Below are 17,064 nucleotides of genomic sequence, written 5' to 3'. Positions count from 1 at the left end.
ATTTATGTACTGAGCATTGTTGTGGTGCTGTAGTTAAATACTGAGCATGGTTCTGGTGCTCTAGTTATGCATAGAGCTTGGTTCTGGTACTGTAGTTACTGTATCCATTGAGCATGGTTCTGCATCTGTAGAGTAGCACATAGCCTGGTTCTGGTGCTGTAGTTAATTATTCACGGAGCTATTATAATTCTTCGTTCCTTCTTATTGTTTTAATAGTAAAAGCTCAGCAATGATCCAAGCGGACAGACTCGGGTCTGAAATGGTTTGACCACATGCAGCACACAGGATCGCGGAGCACATGCAGCACACAGGACCTTGCATTCAAAATCACCAACCCAGTCCTTAGACTGGTCATCGTAGATGCTGGGGAGATAAAAAATGTAATGGGGCAACTCCTTTTAATACAGAGGAAGGGGAGTTTCATTCAGTACCATCGATAGCAACTGGCTGCAGTAGAAGAAAGGTTTCATGGGAATCTCATTGCCCCTGGTTATGGTTAACAACTAGACAACATTTTACTCCTCACACCAGTAATAAAGGGTTAAATGTCCTTCCACTATCACCAAAAATGATCTGCCATTGAGGCACTGTTAAGTACAACTTTTTTTTTTTATATGACCTGCTAATGAGTCAACTTCTGAAGAGAAGAGTCATGTTTCCTCCAGGCTGCCAGTGAACCCCGCCTCCTCCTTTTGATTGACAGCTCTTTGTCTCTTCAGATCCTGAGCTGACAGGAAGTCCTCTTCCTATGCTTTCCATCTCACATGTGTTGGGAATTTTAGCACTGAGTTGGAAACTGCAGATCTTGTCACCATTTTTACCCACCCTGCAATAGGCGGAGCTACACGACAGCGGGCGTAGCCAACATAGACAAAGGCAGAAAAAGTTTGTGGAACAATTTTTAACCTCTTGGCGCTCTGCATCCAATATATCCGGGGCATTTAACTCGCCTGCTGGGTGTCTCTTCCCCATGATGCCCCCCCCACCACCACCGTTTTTTCCGTAACGACCTGTAGAAAAAAATTAACTGTAATTGAACCCTCCACTAATATGTAAAGAATCCAGCTGTCTAAATCCACGACCTCTATTTTCTGTCCTCCGTGCTCCCTAGAAAACTGGTTCTCCTCCCTCTATTAGCGACACACAAGCCAGCAGCTAGAGAGTCAGTCGCGACTTTTAATTCATCTGGGATGGTCCGCTGACGTCTAAAGTCCCGAGGTCTTTAGACGTTGCTGCAGCTTTCAACTGCTCCCGCCGGGGCCGGGCCTGGTCTCTGGGTGTCAGAGACACCCGGAGACCCTAGTGATAAGAAAGATGCGGTTATTTACCGATTCTCCACTCCATACAGCGTCGCGCTGAATGAGCGTAATGCACGGAGGAGTAGAGCCGGCGCTGCTGGCGGCTCTATAGACTCATCAGTCACGTGACCGCTGAGTCTAAAGAGTTAATCAGAGCTGCTGGTTTTAATTAGACCCAATACAGCTCTGATCAGAATCCCCAGTCACAGGCGGTCATATCCCTCTGTAACTAAGGCTCTTATAGATGCCTCAGTTACTGGGGAAAAACTTGTAAAATTTAAAAAAAAAAAAAAAATTGAAAATGTCCCCCAGGGGTCTTCTATGACCTCATGGGGGAAATATATTAAGTAAAAACACAAACACAAAAAAAAATTAGCAAATATTTATAAAAATGCAATGACATTTCCCCATATAATAAACAAAAAAAAAAAAAAATCCCCCACCCCGCTACACTACAAAAAGCATCGCCATAGTCGCCCTGTTTGCCCGAGACTATATATAGTATATATCAAAACGACCGACACAAAATAGGGAATTTATTAATAATGTTTATTTTGAGTTACGGTAATTTGAAAATTTAAAAAAAAAAAAAAAGTACTATAGGTTACAAAAAAATTCATTTTTTTTCCACTTTTAACCCCAAATAAAATAAAAAAAAAAGTTTAAAGTTTTTTTATCACTTTAACTATCTATGTGTCCTGAAAAAAAAGCACTGCAGAAAAATTTAAGGTAGCATGCAAAAAAAAAAAAAAGTTATGGCCCTTAAACTGGTGCTTACGAAAATTCACTAAAAATGCCCCGGTCACTAAAGCCTTTTCAGGGCGCGTCACTAAGGGGTAAAAAAAATGATGAAAACATAATAACATTTCCTATAACTCAACTTTAAGTAACTAATTTGGGTGGTAAAACTATCAGTCTCAAAAGCCGATCATTTCAAATTTTTGAAAATGAAAAATTTTCCAAAAATGTTGCAACTTTTAGGTTTTTTCTAAAATAAACACAAGACAACAACCAAAATGTACTGCTAACGTGTCTCAAAATCATTTTGGTAAGTTGAAGTGTTTAAAAAATGTATAACCTTATAAAGGCCAAGCCTTAAAGGACATCTACCACCAGGATGAAAGACTGTATACAAATGGAGCCTGGAGCCCTTCGGGCTCATAGGTAGTAATGGAGCATGGAGCCCCTCAGACTCCTTTGCATAAACATCTATGAGCCTGAGGGGCTCCAGGCTCCATTTGCATACAGCCCTTCATCTTAGTGGTAGATGCCCTTTAACGTACAAACTGGCTGCGTCTTGAAGGGGTTAATGGTGGGAGGAGCCAGATTTAAGCTGGAAGGTCTGCAGTAGAGGCCCAAATAGGGGGAAATATACTTCCATGGGGACAACTGAGGGGTTCTTTATACAGTGTGTGTGGTATTACACTGTGTTGCTCCACTTTATGGCCGTTATATGTTTTGGGGGCTAATAGGTTGTGGGGGGGGGGGATGTTTTCATCTTTACCAAAAAAGACCCTGATTCGGAAGAGACGCACATCAGCAGAAGTAATCCCGGCTTCATGGGTGGAGCAGAGCGAGGTCAGAGAAGGTGTGAAGAGTCCTCCAAGTCCTGGGATCTCTGACGTCTCTGTCTCTGTCACGGTCAGGTTCCTATAAGGTGGACTTTGGAAAAGTTCCTATTTTTATCTCCGATTGGCTGTTGATATTTGGTGTTTACTGACAATGATGTGCCAGGATTTATATTATTAACCAGAAATTGTTCATTGATTAAAATAAACTTGGAATGGAGGACCTGTCACCGAAATCCAAAAATCGTACCTCATGTGATGGCCCCTGTGTCCCTCATCAATTTGGTGTTTAAAAAAAAAAAAATTTAAATCCCTCCATCCATTGAAAATATATGGATGTTTATTTCTGAATTATCTCATATTAGCCATTTTTTTTTACACTTTTTGGGGTGTGCCTATCTCCACAGTGTTCCATTCCCTGATACAGTGTTGGGAATAGGGACAGGTGGTCATGGCTTAGAGGAGCTTCCATACCCCTGTAAACAAACAGAGGCACGGACCGGAGAGATGGCAGTGCAGGACCCCGGGAGCAATGGAGGAGGTGAGTACAGGTTTGTTATTATTATCCAAACAGGAAGGGGATGCGGCCAGCGGCAATTATCGGCCGAGGAGATTGTTGGTGGATTGTGGAAAGGTAAGAGAGACAGCCGCAGGGGGACCCGAGTTGCAGGGAAGAGCACAAGTGGAGCTCTCAGGAGAACCTGTGACAAGTACAGGGAATACACATAACTTTATGATAGATTTGAAAAAATTCCAGATTTGATGCTGTTCTTGGAGCACTGGGGGAGTATACGCACTGCAGAATCGGCAGCACAGGGGAGTCATGTGGTCTGCAAAATCCAATCGGCCTACAGTATCGCCAAATTCGGAACTACCAGAAATACCCTAGAAGAAGCCAGAGTGCAAAGGTCAGGGTCAGGTTAAGCAGCCTAAGAAGGGTTAATGCATTTTTTTTTTTTTTACGGATCCAGGTGATGGAGTTTATTTTGGCGGGACAAAATATTCCCTGTATCCAGGAGACAAAACATTGATGTTATTAACGCAAGAGGAAATAAAGACAACGTCTCTTCTATGATTGTGTGTCCTTCACAACGTGGAACCTAATAGGATACAATTCACACTTGGCAAAGTGCAAAACTTGTAACCTTCAAAATAAATAATGTATTGCCCATGGAAAGGCATGGGAATGTATGCAACGTATCGCAACACTACGGTACAGCTTGTATACAGCCGTTTTCACTCATTAGTAACCAAGAATATTCTCATTCACTGACGACACCAAGAACGGGAATTATTCTCTCCATAAGAAGGTCCTGTAGTGAGGGCACATGTGTCTGTGTATATTGCTCATCAGGAGAAGATTCTGGGCTCCAGGTGGAGATGCTGGATGAGGCCTCTGAGAAGAATAAACTGAGAAATGTTCTCCAAAAACTAATAGAGTAGACTGAGGAAAGTCCAGAATCTCAAGAAAAAGCCTCTGGAGAAGCTGAGAGAGTCACTGCCCTGTTTATAGACATCAGGAGACGACTGGACGACCTGGAGAAGAGGGTCCTGAGTGACATCTCCAGGCAGGAGAAGGAAAAGTCCCTCTCACTGTCTGCTCTGATCCAGAAGCTGGAGATACAGAAGGACGAGCTGTCCAGGAAGATGAGGCACATTGAGGAGCTGTGTAACATGACTGATCCACTGACTGTGTTACAGGAACCAGACACAGGTGACTTGTGTGATCCTGAGGAGGGGGGAGGTGATGAGGACACAGGGGGACATGATAACCAGCGCCATGATGTAGATGGTCTGGATGTGACTGTGATCTCAGACACATTACACACATTATGTGACATAATATCAGGTATAAGGAGCGGGATCTATGTGGAGGGTCCTGGAGACATATTACTGGATGTAAACACGGCTAATAATAACATCTGTATATCACGTAACCTGAAAACTGCAACCAGGACACAAGAGAAGCAGAATCGTCCAGAAACATCGGAGAGATTCCAGGATTATCCTCAGGTGATGAGCAGCCGGAGATTTACCTCAGGACGACATTACTGGGATGTGGAGAGCTGTAGATCTGGGAGAAGGACGGTAGGGATGTGTTGGTGCCAATCACTTATTGGAGATAATAACAAGTCCTGGCATTTGAGGAGAAATAATAATAATTAGTATTATGTGATACATGACAGTAATGACATCCAGTTACGTGACAATATCTCCAGTGATAGATTCCGGATCTGTCTGGATTATGAGGCGGGGGAGTTGTCCTTCTATGAGCTGTGTGACCCCATCAGACACTTACACACCTTCACCACCACCTTCACCGGGCCCCTTCATGCTGCATTATGGGTAGGGGAAGGTTCTATAAGGGAGGCAGAATCTGGAAAAAACATCACAACCGGAGACTGGTGACATCACGGTGAGCGCCATCTAATGGATGGACAGGATAAAAGAAAGTTCCAGTAAAATTTTACTTTTCTGTATTTGTTATTTGCGCATAAAGGTTTCAATGCCAGGATCGCCATAGGCCTGATCCTGTTTTACATACATACATGATGGTCCCGGATGCTATTGTTAGGCACTGGGTTACCATAACAGGTCATGGGGTAAAGGGCCCGAAGTTGTGTCTACCCTGTAACCACTTAGATGCTACTTGCAATATTGATAGAAGGTGTAAGTTTCTACAATCTGATGTTTGGTGCACTCTGCTCTATTCTTCTTACAGTGTATGTGGCCTGACACCATAGCTCCCGACAGTCTTAGTTTTTCACCTCTGTCCCGCCCGTCACGAGCAGCTGGGAGATTGTCCCCGGATATTTTCTCCAAGTCCCGCACTGGCTGGGGTTGTCATGGCACTGTGTCCCGCCTAGTATATACTTTCAAAGCCAGAACTTGCAGTACTGACATCAGGAAGGGAATCTTTTGTGTAGATGTGTCGGGTTAGCAGCGGAGATATCAGGGAGATATCACCATCTGCCCATATATAGTCTCTACATATCCTAGGGCTTCCCCAGAGCAGACCTCCGGCAGGGGTTAGCTGCAGAGCAGGGACCACGTCATCAGGGTAATATCATCATCTGTCCAAATGTGGTCTCTACATCTCCAGGGCTTCCCCAGAGCAGACCTCCGGCAGGGGTTAGCTGCAGAGCAGGGACCACGTCCTCAGGGTAATATCATCATCTGTCCATATGTGGTCTCTACATCTTCAGGGCTTCCCCAGAGCAGACATCGGGCAGGGGTTAGCTGCAGAGCAGGGACCACGTCCTCAGGGTAATATCATCATCTGTCCAAATGTGGTCTCTACATCTCCAGGGCTTCCCCAGAGCAGACGTCCGGCAGGGGTTAGCTGCAGAGCAGGGACCACGTCATCAGGGTAATATCATCATCTGTCCATATGTGGTCTCTACATCTCCAGGGCTTCCCCAGAGCAGACATCGGGCAGGGGTTAGCTGCAGAGCAGAGACCACGTCCTCAGGGTAATATCATCATCTGTCCAAATGTGGTCTCTACCTCTCCAGGGCTTCCCCAGAGCAGACCTCCGGCAGGGGTTAGCTGCAGAGCAGGGACCACGTTCTCAGGGTAATATCATCATCTGTCCAAATGTGGTCTCTACCTCTCCAGGGCTTCCCCAGAGCAGACCTCCGGCAGGGGTTAGCTGCAGAGCAGGGACCACATCCTCAGGGTAATATCATCATCTGTCCATATGTGGTCTCTACATCTCCAGGGCTTCCCCAGAGCAGACATCGAGTAGGGAATCCTTTTGAGGGATGTGTCGGGTTAGCAACGGAGCAGGGACCACGCCATCAGGTTCATATCACCATCGGTCCATATATGGTCTCTAGACTTCCCAGGACTTCCCCAGAAAAAAGGTCTTTCGGACATTTGGGTGCTATTTTCCGTTAGAGGGTTCGCCAACGGAAAAATCCATTTAAAAATATTAATATATCAGGACTTTTGCGGAATATAATGGGAGGACTCCCTGTCTGATGCCGAACTGCAGTAATCATGATGCTTGCTGGTGCAAATTTGGGACGTGACCACGGCGTGATTAGCGGTATGGCTCAGGGGGGATTGCCGCAATACACTACGCATCACGCCATTTTGTCCCTCTTTCTCTTCTGGAAATGTGCAAAAAAAGGCAAAAACTTATGCATCCAAATCATTTATTTAAAGACCTCAGGACAGGTAGGAGGGAATGTACAGAGAAACCTCCCCACCAGAGCTGACAATCTAAGATTCTTTTTGGAGATAGGTTCACCCAGGGGAGGGCAGCTCAACTCTTCTGACATGTGTAGTATCTCCAGCGACGGTCTCTGGAAGGTAAAGCAAAAGTATTAATTCCCAGGTTATAGAAATTTTTGGAGGAGATTTATCAGGGCTTCTATGAAATGGCTGGATGGCGAAGTTGCCCATTCCTGCCCTATACCTGTCCACTAGCTATAGCCTGCACCCATTCCTGCCCTACACCTGTGCACTAGCTATAGCCTGCATCCATTCCTGCCCTACACCTGTGTACTAGCTATAGCCTGCACCCATTCCTGCCCTACACCTGTACACTAGCTATAGCCTCCACCCATTCTTTCCCTACATCTGAGTACTAGCTATAGCCTGCACCAATTCCTGCCCCTTACCTGTGCACTAGCTATAGCCCGCAACCATTCTTGCCCTACATCTGAGTTCTAGCTATTGCCTGCACCAATTCCTGCCGCCTACCTGTGCACTAGCTGTAGCCTGCACCCATTCCTGCCCTACACTTGTGCACTAGCTATAGCCTGCACCCATTCCTGCCCTACACCTGTGCACTAGCTATAGCTTGCACCCATTCCTGCCCTACACATGCGCACTAGCTATAGCCTGCACCCATTCCTGTCCTACACCTGTGCACTAGCTATAGCATGCACCCATTCCTGCCCTATACCTGCGCACTACCTATAGCCTGCACCCATTCCTGCCCTACACCTGTTCATTACCTATAGCCTGCACCCATTCCTGCCCTACACCTGTTCACTACCTATAGCCTGCACCCATTTCTGACCCAATCCTGTGCACTAGCTATAGCCTGCACCCATTCCTGCCCTGCACCTGTGCACTAGCTATAGCCTGCACCCATTCCTGCCCTACACCTGTGCACTAGCTATAGCCTGCACCCGTTCCTGCCTTACAACTGCGCACTAGCTATAGCCTGCACCCATTCCTGCCCCGCGCCTGTGCACTAGCTATAGCCTGCACCCATTCCGGCCCTACACCTGTGCACTAGCTATAGCCTGCACCCATTCCGGCCCTACACCTGTTCACTAGCTATAACCGGCTCCCATTCCTGCCCTACACCTGTGCTCTAGCCATAGCCTGCACCCATTTCTGCCCTACACCTGTGCACAAGCTATAGCCTGCACCCATTCCTGCCCTATACCTGTGGCACTAGCTATAGCCTGCACATATTCCTGCCCTATACTTGTCCACTACCTATAGCCTGCACCCATTCCTGCCGTACACCTGTGCACTACCTATAGCCTGCACCCATTCCTGCCCTACACCTGTGCACTAGCTATAGCCTGCACCCATGGTATAGCCTTCACCCATTCCTGCCCTACACCTGTGCACTAGCTATATCCTGCACCCATTCCTGCCCTACACCTGTGCACTAGCTATACCCTGCACCAATTCCTGCCTTACACCTATGCACTAGCTATAGCCTGCACCCATTCCTACCCTACACCTGTGCACTAGCTATAGCCTGCACCCATTCCTGTCCCGCGCCTGTGTACTAGCTATAGCCTGCACCCATTCCTGCCCCGCAGGTGTGCACTAGCTATAACCTGCACCCATTCCTGCCCTACACCTGTGCACTGACTATAGCCTGCACCCATTCCTGCCCTACACCTGTGCACTAGCTATAGCCTGCACCCATTCCTGCCTTACACCTATGCACTAGCTATAGCCTGCACCCATTCCTGCCCCGCAGGTGTGCACTAGCTATAACCTGCACACATTCCTGCCCTACACCTGTGCACTGACTATAGCCTGCACCCATTCCTGCCCTATACCTGTGCACTAGCTATAGCCTGCACCCATTCCTGCCTTACACCTATGCACTAGCTATAGCCTGCACCCATTCCTGCCCTACACCGGTGCACTAGCTATAGCCTGCACCCATTCCTGCCCTACACCTGTGCACTAGCTATAGCCTGCACCCATTCCTGCCTTACACCTATGCACTAGCTATAGCCTGCACCCATTCCTGCCCTACACCGGTGCACTAGCTATAGCCTGCACCCATTCCTGCCCTACACCTGTGCACTAGCTATAGCCTGCACCCATTCCTGCCCTACACCTGTGCACTAGCTATAGCCTGCACCCATTCCTGCCCTACACCTGTGCACTAGCTATAGCCTGCACCCATTCCTGCCCTACACCTGTGCACTAGCTATAGCCTGCACCCATTCCTGCCCTACACCTGTGCACTAGCTATAGCCTGCACCCATTCCTGCCCTACACCTGTGCACTAGCTATACCCTGCACCCATTCCTGCCTACACCTGTGCACTAGTTATAGCTTTCACAGTTAATTCACCAGTTAACCTTTTAGGTTCTGATTTATTGCAGGCCTTACAGGCAAACATTTGGGCTTAGTAGCCGGAATACCTGATAAAAAACGGTGTAAAATTCTAGCATTATTACATATGCCTGTCCCCAATATCCCATATTTGATGATGAGGCATTACAGGATGTACACGATGAACTATGGTCAGAATCAAAAACCCACATTGGTCATATGCCCCCAGTAATGTACCAATTAAAACCCAGTGCAAAACCCCCACAGATTAAGCAATTTCCACTAAGTGCAGCCCAGGGGGAAGCGATAGGGAAAATATTAACAATCTCATTGCCTCTGGGGCAATAAAACTCACTAAGTCAGTTGCCAACACCTCATTATTCCCAGTAAAGAAAAAGGGAGAACCTTTTACGTACCGGACGGTGCATGCCCAAAGGGTGTTGACACATGGCGTTTTTAGGCCTTTTTTGGGCCGTTTTTAGTAGTGCGTTTTCAGATCGTAAAACACACAATTGGTTGGAAACATGGCAGGGAAATTGGAGCCACCTAGTGTCAAGTCTTTTCATTTCACCAGCAGTAGTTGCTGCAATGCTCATCATATCTCAGTGGTGGCGAACCTATGGCACTGGTGCCAGAGGTGGCACTCGGAGCCCCTTTCTGTGGGCACTCAGGCCTTCACTCCAACACAGTGTTTGGCAGTTATGAGATGGAGATGGATTGTCATTGGAGCTCCTGCTCTGGGTCCCCTGATCCTTCATCTTCAGGGGATCCTGGAGGGAAACTACAATCCAAATTTTTCCATCATCTTTCTATTGTATTGGTGAACTCAGGACACCAATACGATTATAACCTGTGATACAGCAGAAATCAATAAGTTACTGCTTACATTGTCATGTGGGCACTTTGTGACATATAAGTGGGTTTTGGTTGTAGCTTGGGCACTCGGTCTCCAAAAGGTTCACCATCACTGTCATATGTGGTTGTTGTCTTATCCCATGCGTCAGAGGATTGTTACTACGGTTGATTGATACCTCTATCACTAAGACTATGCATCTAGATGAAACATCCCCCACCAGGGCCTAGCCTTTTCTTGGGGCCTGGAGGCAGCCGGGACCCGGAATACCGGAGTGGCTGGTGGTTGCGGCCTAGGCACGCTGATGTCACGGTGCTTGGTATGGGGTCCGGAGGGCTGTCCTACAGCCTGGCCGGTCTCCAGCAGGTGTTGTGTGCAGGAAATATGGAGGGCGAGGCTGATGTACTGAATCTCCCTTGGGCAACCTGGGCCTTGCCCCTTCCTGTCCAGGGGTTTTGTTATACCCTGGTCAGGTGGTAGCTCACTCTCCAATCACGCTCTAGTTCACATGAAAGGATACAATCGGATGATAACTTTTAGCATAGTTAACCCTTGCCTGCTCAAGCAGGATCTACCGCTGTTAACCCCTGATGACCAGGTCTAGAACCTTCCTGGATGGTTCGCGACTCCCTCTTTCAGCTCCTAATCTGTAGAGGGCACTGTTCGCAACAACCCCTCTGACCATGTGTTGGCAGGGGTGTTGCATAGAACTAAAACCAAATTGTAATGATGATGATAATGATAATCAGATAGAAATTGAGGAGAAGATATGATTTTCTCTTACTACAGGGAATTAGGTGAAGAAATTAACAAATGTCCGACAGTCAAATTTAGGTTACTGAAGAACATGAGATGGGAAAAATCATATCTATCCTCAAAAGGGGGGGGTTGATAGGGATATGATAGGGTTAATGAAGCTTAAATCAAAAATCTAATTTTTAGGTTTCACTGTGTACCACACCTAGAAATATCAATATGCAGAATCAACAGTAAAAGATTAGATGGTATCAGTCAGATTCGGCAGGATCAATAAGTAACATTAAATAATGAAACATAATCCCTGCCAAAAACCGGGAAATACATAAATGTCACCGCATACGTATCGTAACAAGCGTGTGATCTGTACACATGTATTTTATGAACAATGAAGTCATCAAATAAATCACGCCTGTTTCAAAAAGTATAAATATCTTCGGGCGGCTGAATAAAAGTGTACTTATTACCCAGAGTCACTCTGAGCTATTTGCATCATTTTTTATCTCTTTACTCTCTCAATTAGAAATCCCTCCAATATATCAGGTCAGTTTCCAATAATGAATTCATGGGAGTCACTATATTTAAAGGAAATCTACCATTATGAACCAAATATACCTTCAGAATGCTGTAGCTACGCTGATGCAGAAACATATCTTGTTTAATCCTTTATTTTGCTTAAAATAATAATTATAACATTCAGGACCTTGGGAAAGCTGGATTGCTTCAGCCTGCAGTTGATAAACACATTACACAGAGTTTTTTTTTTTAACTGTCCAGACAGGACTAATCAACCTGAGCTGGATCACTCATACATAGCAGCTGGGGGATGGTGCAGCGATTGATTTCTTCTGCCTGTCACAACACAGTGATTACATCATTCTCCAGAGCAATGCATATTTAATGTCAGAGGAGAAGCGCCGAGCCCCAGCATGGAGCGATAGAGCCTCATTATCATAATTTTATAATTGCTTTTTCAGCAAAACCACTCGGCTCAGGGATTAAACAAAATATGTTTCTGCATCAGTGTAGCTACAGCATTCTCAAGGTATGTTTGCTTCATAATTCATCAAATCAAATGGTAGGTTTCCTTTAAATTTGGTGACTATATACTTATTGTAATCAGAACTTGGCAGAATTATGTGCAGGACTGTAACCTTATACGTACTCTTTTTTGTTGTCATGGTAACTGTCAACCCCAACCAGGAAGCGATCGGAAGGCACATTCCATTTCAGGTACTTATCAAAATCATTTACGTAGTTGGTCCATTTACAATTTTTCTGGACCTTCTTTTCTCCAAAACAGCATAGGTATTTCCACCTGTATTCATATTAGATCAGATTATATTATAAATTATGTTTCATTTGGATCCCAAACCAAAGCACATTTAAGCCCCGCCCCTGAGGAGCAGCGCATATTTGACTCCTCTGCTCACCTTCTGTCCTCCTTTTTGTTGTCGTGGTAACTGCCCATGCCGCTTATAACTGCTCCATTCGGACATAAGTACTGGAACTGTTTGTCAAAGTGATTGACGTCGCCTGACCAGGAGCAGGTCGCAGCTTTACTGAAGGTGTTCTTGCAGTTGAAATCCCAGACACGGTCCTCATGTTTATTATCATGGTTGCTGAGCAGACAAAAAAAAGAGAAATTTAAAGGACAACCCCTTTAAAACAGTAGTAGGAGGATTTCATTTGTCTACATGACAACTGGCTGCAGCAGGAGCCCCTCCCCCTCTGTCCTGTCTACAGTAGGTTTAAAATCATTAGACTCCGCCTCTCTTCTTAGGCCCCACCTCAGAAATTGATACTTTTTACAAGGTTTTTTTTTACGACCAAAAATATCCTCTACACAACAAAAAGTGAGGGCAAGACCCCCGTCATTTATTTTTAACATGTGTTTTTAGGATTACTGTTCCTTTAACCCCTTAAAGATAAGGCCTTTTTTTGTTTTTTCATTTCCTCTTTCCACTCCCCATCTTCAAAAATCTATAACTTTTTTATTTTTCCATGTTCAGAGCTGTGTGAGGGCTTGTTTTCTGCGTAACAAATTGCTCTTCATAGTGATGGTATTTAATATTCCATGCCGTGTATTGGGAAGCGGAAAAAAAAAATCTATTTGCAGTGAAAATGGTGAAAAAATTTATTTGCGCTGTTTTTTTTTTTGTGGGCTTGGATTTTACAGCTTTCACTGTGCTCTCCTAATGACAGGTCTACTTTATTCTTTGGGTCGGCACGATTACGGGGACACTAATTTTGTATAGGTTTTATAATGTTTTCATACATTTACAAAAATTAAAAACTCCTGCACAAAATTTTTTTTTTTTTTGGATTTTGCCATCTTCTGTGCTGTACGGAGCTGTGGGTGGTGTCATTTTTTGCGACTTTTGATGACATTTTCATTGCTATCATTTTTAGGACCGTATGGCCTAAAAATTAATTTACTGATTTTAAAAAAAAAATATTTTTCAAAATGGCAAAAAAGTGCCATTTTTGACTTTGGGCGCTATTTTCCATAACGGGGTTAAATGCAGTGAAAAAAAACGTTATTATATTTTGATAGATCGGGGATTTTCGGACGCGGCGGTACCTAATGTGTTTATGATTTTTAATTTTTATTTATATTTATATCAGAAAGGGGGGATTTTAATTTTTCGGGTTTTTTAATTATAATGTTTTAAAAACTTATTTTATTTTTACTATTTTTCAGACTCCCTAGGGTACTTTAACCCTAGGTTGTCTGATCGATCCTACCATATACTGCTGTACTACTGTATGGCAGTATATGGGGATTTTCCTCCTCATTCATTACAATGCCAAAACACTCGCGGTGCTAGACCCGTCGGTAAGGGGTTAATGAATAATGCATATTACATGCACTTACCTTGTAACGGTCCCGATGCTATGGTGACTTGGGCAGCGGAAAGTAAAAGGTTTATCGTAATTGTTAACCCATCGTGCTAAAAATAGTAGAAAACAATGAATTACTTGTCTGGGTCCTAAAATATGATTGGTGAGAAGAAAGTTTAATGGGTTAATTTCTAAATCATATCCCTGGTGTCCGCTGGTTACTTACCTTTAGGTCCCTGGTTATGGTTCACAACGAGACAAACAATACTTTTAAGTTTTAATTGTATAAAATTGATCTCGCTCCGCCCCTTAATTCATCCCACACATTATAATTTCCCCTTAGTGCCTCCATTACTGCCTCACATTGTGTCCCTCCCCCAGCTCCCTGTCTTATTGTAGTCTCTCTTATGACGCCCCCAGCAGCTCCCCCTCAGATTGCATCCCCCCAGCAGCTCCCACTCACATTGCGTCCCCCCAGCAGTTCTCCCTCACATTGCGTCCCCCCCAGCAGCTCCCCCTCACATTGCATCCCCCCCAGCAGTTCTGCCTCGCATTGTGTCCCCCCCCTGCAGCTCCCCCTCACTTTGTGTCCCCCCCAGCAGCTCCCCCTCACATTGTGTCCCCCCAGCAGCTTCCGCTCACATTGTGTCCCCCCAGCAGCTTCGATCACATTGTGTCCCCCAGCAGCTCCCCCTCACATTGTGTCCCCCCAGTAGCTCCCAATCACATTGCATCCCCCCAGCAGCTCCCCCTCACATTGCGTCCCCCCAAGCAGCTCTCCCTCACATTGTGTCCCCCCAGCAGCTTCCGATCACATTGTGTCCCCCCAGCAGCTCCCCCTTATATTGTGTCCCTCCAGCAGCTCCCCCTCACATTGTCCCCCCAGCAGCTCCCCCTTGTATTGTGTCCCTCCTGCAGCTCCCCCTTATATTGTGTCCCTCCAGCAGCTCCCCCTCGCATTGCGCCCACCAGCAGCTCCCCCTCGCATTGCATCCCCCCAGCAGCTCCCTCTCACATTGCATCCCCCCAGCAGCTCCCTCTCACAGTGCGTCCCCCCAGCAGCTCCCCCTCACATTGCGTCCCCCCAGCAGCTCCCCCTCACATTGTGTCCTCCCAGCAGCTCCCCCTTATATTGTGTCCCCCCAGCATTTCCCTCTCTTATTGTGTCCCCACAGCGGCTCCCTCTTATATTGTGTCCCCCCAGCAGCTCCCCATTATATATTGTGTCCCCCCAGCAGCTCCCCCTCACATTGCGTCCCCCCAGCAGCTCCCCCTCACATTGCATCCCCCCAGCAGCTTCCCCTCACATTGTGTCCCCCCCAGCAGCTCTCCCTCACATTGTGTCCCCCCAGCAGCTCCCCCTTATATTATGTCCCCCCAGCAGCTCCCCCTTATATTGTGTCCCCCCAGAAGTTCCCTCTCTTATTGTGCCCCCACAGCGGCTCCCTCTTATATTGTGCCCCCACAGCGGCTCCCTCTTATATTGTGCCCCCCCAGCAGCTCCCCCTTATATTATGTCCCCCCAGCAGCTCCCCCTTATATTGTGTCCCCCCAGAAGTTCCCTCTCTTATTGTGCCCCCACAGCGGCTCCCTCTTATATTGTGCCCCCACAGCGGCTCCCTCTTATATTGTGCCCCCCCAGCAGCTCCCCCTTATATTGTGTCCCCCCAGCAGTTCCCTCTTTTATTGTGCCCCCTTTTACTGTGCCCCTCCCAGCGTCTCCCTCTTATATTGTGTCCCCCACAGCAGCTCCCCCTGATATTGTGTCCCCCCAGCGGCCCCCCTTATATTGTGTCCCCCCAGTGGCTCCCTCTTATATTGTGTCCCCCCAGCAGCTCCCCCTTATATTGTGTCCCCCCAGCGGCCCCCCCTTATATTGTGTCCCCCCCAGTGGCTCCCTCTTATATTGTGTCCCCCCAGCAGCTCCCCCTTATATTGTGTCCCCCCAGCAGCTCCCTCTTATATTGTGTCCCCCCAGCAGTTCCCTCTTTTATTGTACCCACTCTTACTGTGCCCCCCAGCAGCTCCCCCTTAAATTGTGTCCCCCCAGCAGTTCCCTCTTTTATTGTGCCCCCTTTTACTGTGCCCCTCCCAGCGGCTCCCTCTTATATTGTGTCCCCCACAGCAGCTCCCCCTGATATTGTGTCCCCCCAGCAGCCCCCCCTTATATTGTGTCCCCCCCAGTGGCTCCCTCTTATATTGTGTCCCCCCAGCAGCTCCCCCTTATATTGTGTCCCCCCAGCAGCTCCCTCTTATATTGTGGCCCCCAGGAGTTCCCTATCTTATTGTACCCACTCTGACTGTGCCCCCCAGCGGCTCCCCCGTATATTTTGCTCCCTCCTCTTATTATGTCCACACAGTATAATAATAAATACATATATTGACGTTTCCCCTCTCCTCTGCTCCTGCTAGCCCTGAAGCCATCACGCAAGCATGACATCATCTCTTTGCACCCACCGGCTCTGCTACACACACAGAGGCAGAGGGATAATGCAGGGAGCTGCCGCTGTAATCAGCTTTGTCGGTGTCTGGAGGACACACACCTCCCGAAATTCATGACATGGGATGGAGCCCAAAAACTAGGGCTGTCCCACTGGATCCGGGTGGGTAGGGAGGTATGTTTCAATACAGTACATTAGAAGAGACATTTTACATAATTGGGATCACATATGGGGCACATTATGACTGGGGGCAACAAAAATGTAGACACATAGTGGTCACAGAAGTGGAACATTATAAGTGGGGACCAAATAATGAGGATTCTTATACCTGGAGGCGTGGCAATATGGGGGTATTATATGTTGGGGGCACCATAGAGGGAGATTTTAAGTTGCAACTCAGTTGGGGGCATTATCAGTGCACGGGACCACAATAGGGGGACGTTATAAGTAGGACTTCTCTATCGGGTGGCCATTATACAATGTGGTAGCGTGGTATTATACTGGGTGGCCCCGTTCTAGGGCCATAAAATGTTGTGGGGTTCATTGTTAGGGGAAACTATGGAAAAACAGGAATGTTTCATCCTTACCGACACGAGCCGCAGAGGCTAAGGTGACGCACATCAGCAGAAGTAATCCCAGCTTCATGTCTGTAACAGAGCGAGGTCCGAGAAGGTGTGAAGAGTCCTCCAAGTCCTTTGATCTCTGGCGTCTCCGTTGCCGTCCTAGAGCTTTTATAAGGCGAAGTTCAGATTATT

General features: G+C 46.7%; 1 protein-coding gene across 1 annotated transcript; it reads right to left on the bottom strand.

The window, feature by feature from the left end:
- Positions 1-7,009: 7,009 nt before the first annotated feature.
- LOC140126120 (hemagglutinin/amebocyte aggregation factor-like) lies at positions 7,010-17,056 on the bottom strand. The gene is made up of 5 exons (XM_072145235.1): positions 16,897-17,056; positions 13,903-13,978; positions 12,458-12,646; positions 12,190-12,342; positions 7,010-7,176 (listed from the first exon to the last, which is right to left on the bottom strand). Exons 1-5 carry the CDS (start codon positions 16,952-16,954, stop codon positions 7,137-7,139), a joined length of 516 nt encoding a protein of 171 aa, XP_072001336.1. The 5' UTR covers positions 16,955-17,056; the 3' UTR covers positions 7,010-7,136.
- Between the last annotated feature and the right edge of the window lie 8 nt (positions 17,057-17,064).

Source organism: Engystomops pustulosus, chromosome 4, assembly GCF_040894005.1.
Source record: "Engystomops pustulosus chromosome 4, aEngPut4.maternal, whole genome shotgun sequence".
Lineage (NCBI taxonomy): Eukaryota > Metazoa > Chordata > Amphibia > Anura > Leptodactylidae > Engystomops > Engystomops pustulosus.
This window is presented reverse-complemented; position numbering and strand designations above follow the sequence as displayed.

Coding starts and splice junctions, on each gene's coding strand:
- LOC140126120 (XM_072145235.1), bottom strand. CDS start 16,954: ATGAAGCTGGGATTACTTCTGCTGATGTGCGTCACCTTAGCCTCTGCG. Junction 13,979..16,896: donor AGCCTCTGCGGCTCGTGTCG/GTAAGGATGAAA, acceptor TACTATTTTTAG/CACGATGGGTTAACAATTAC. Junction 12,343..12,457: donor AACAAAAAGGAGGACAGAAG/GTGAGCAGAGGA, acceptor ATATGAATACAG/GTGGAAATACCTATGCTGTT.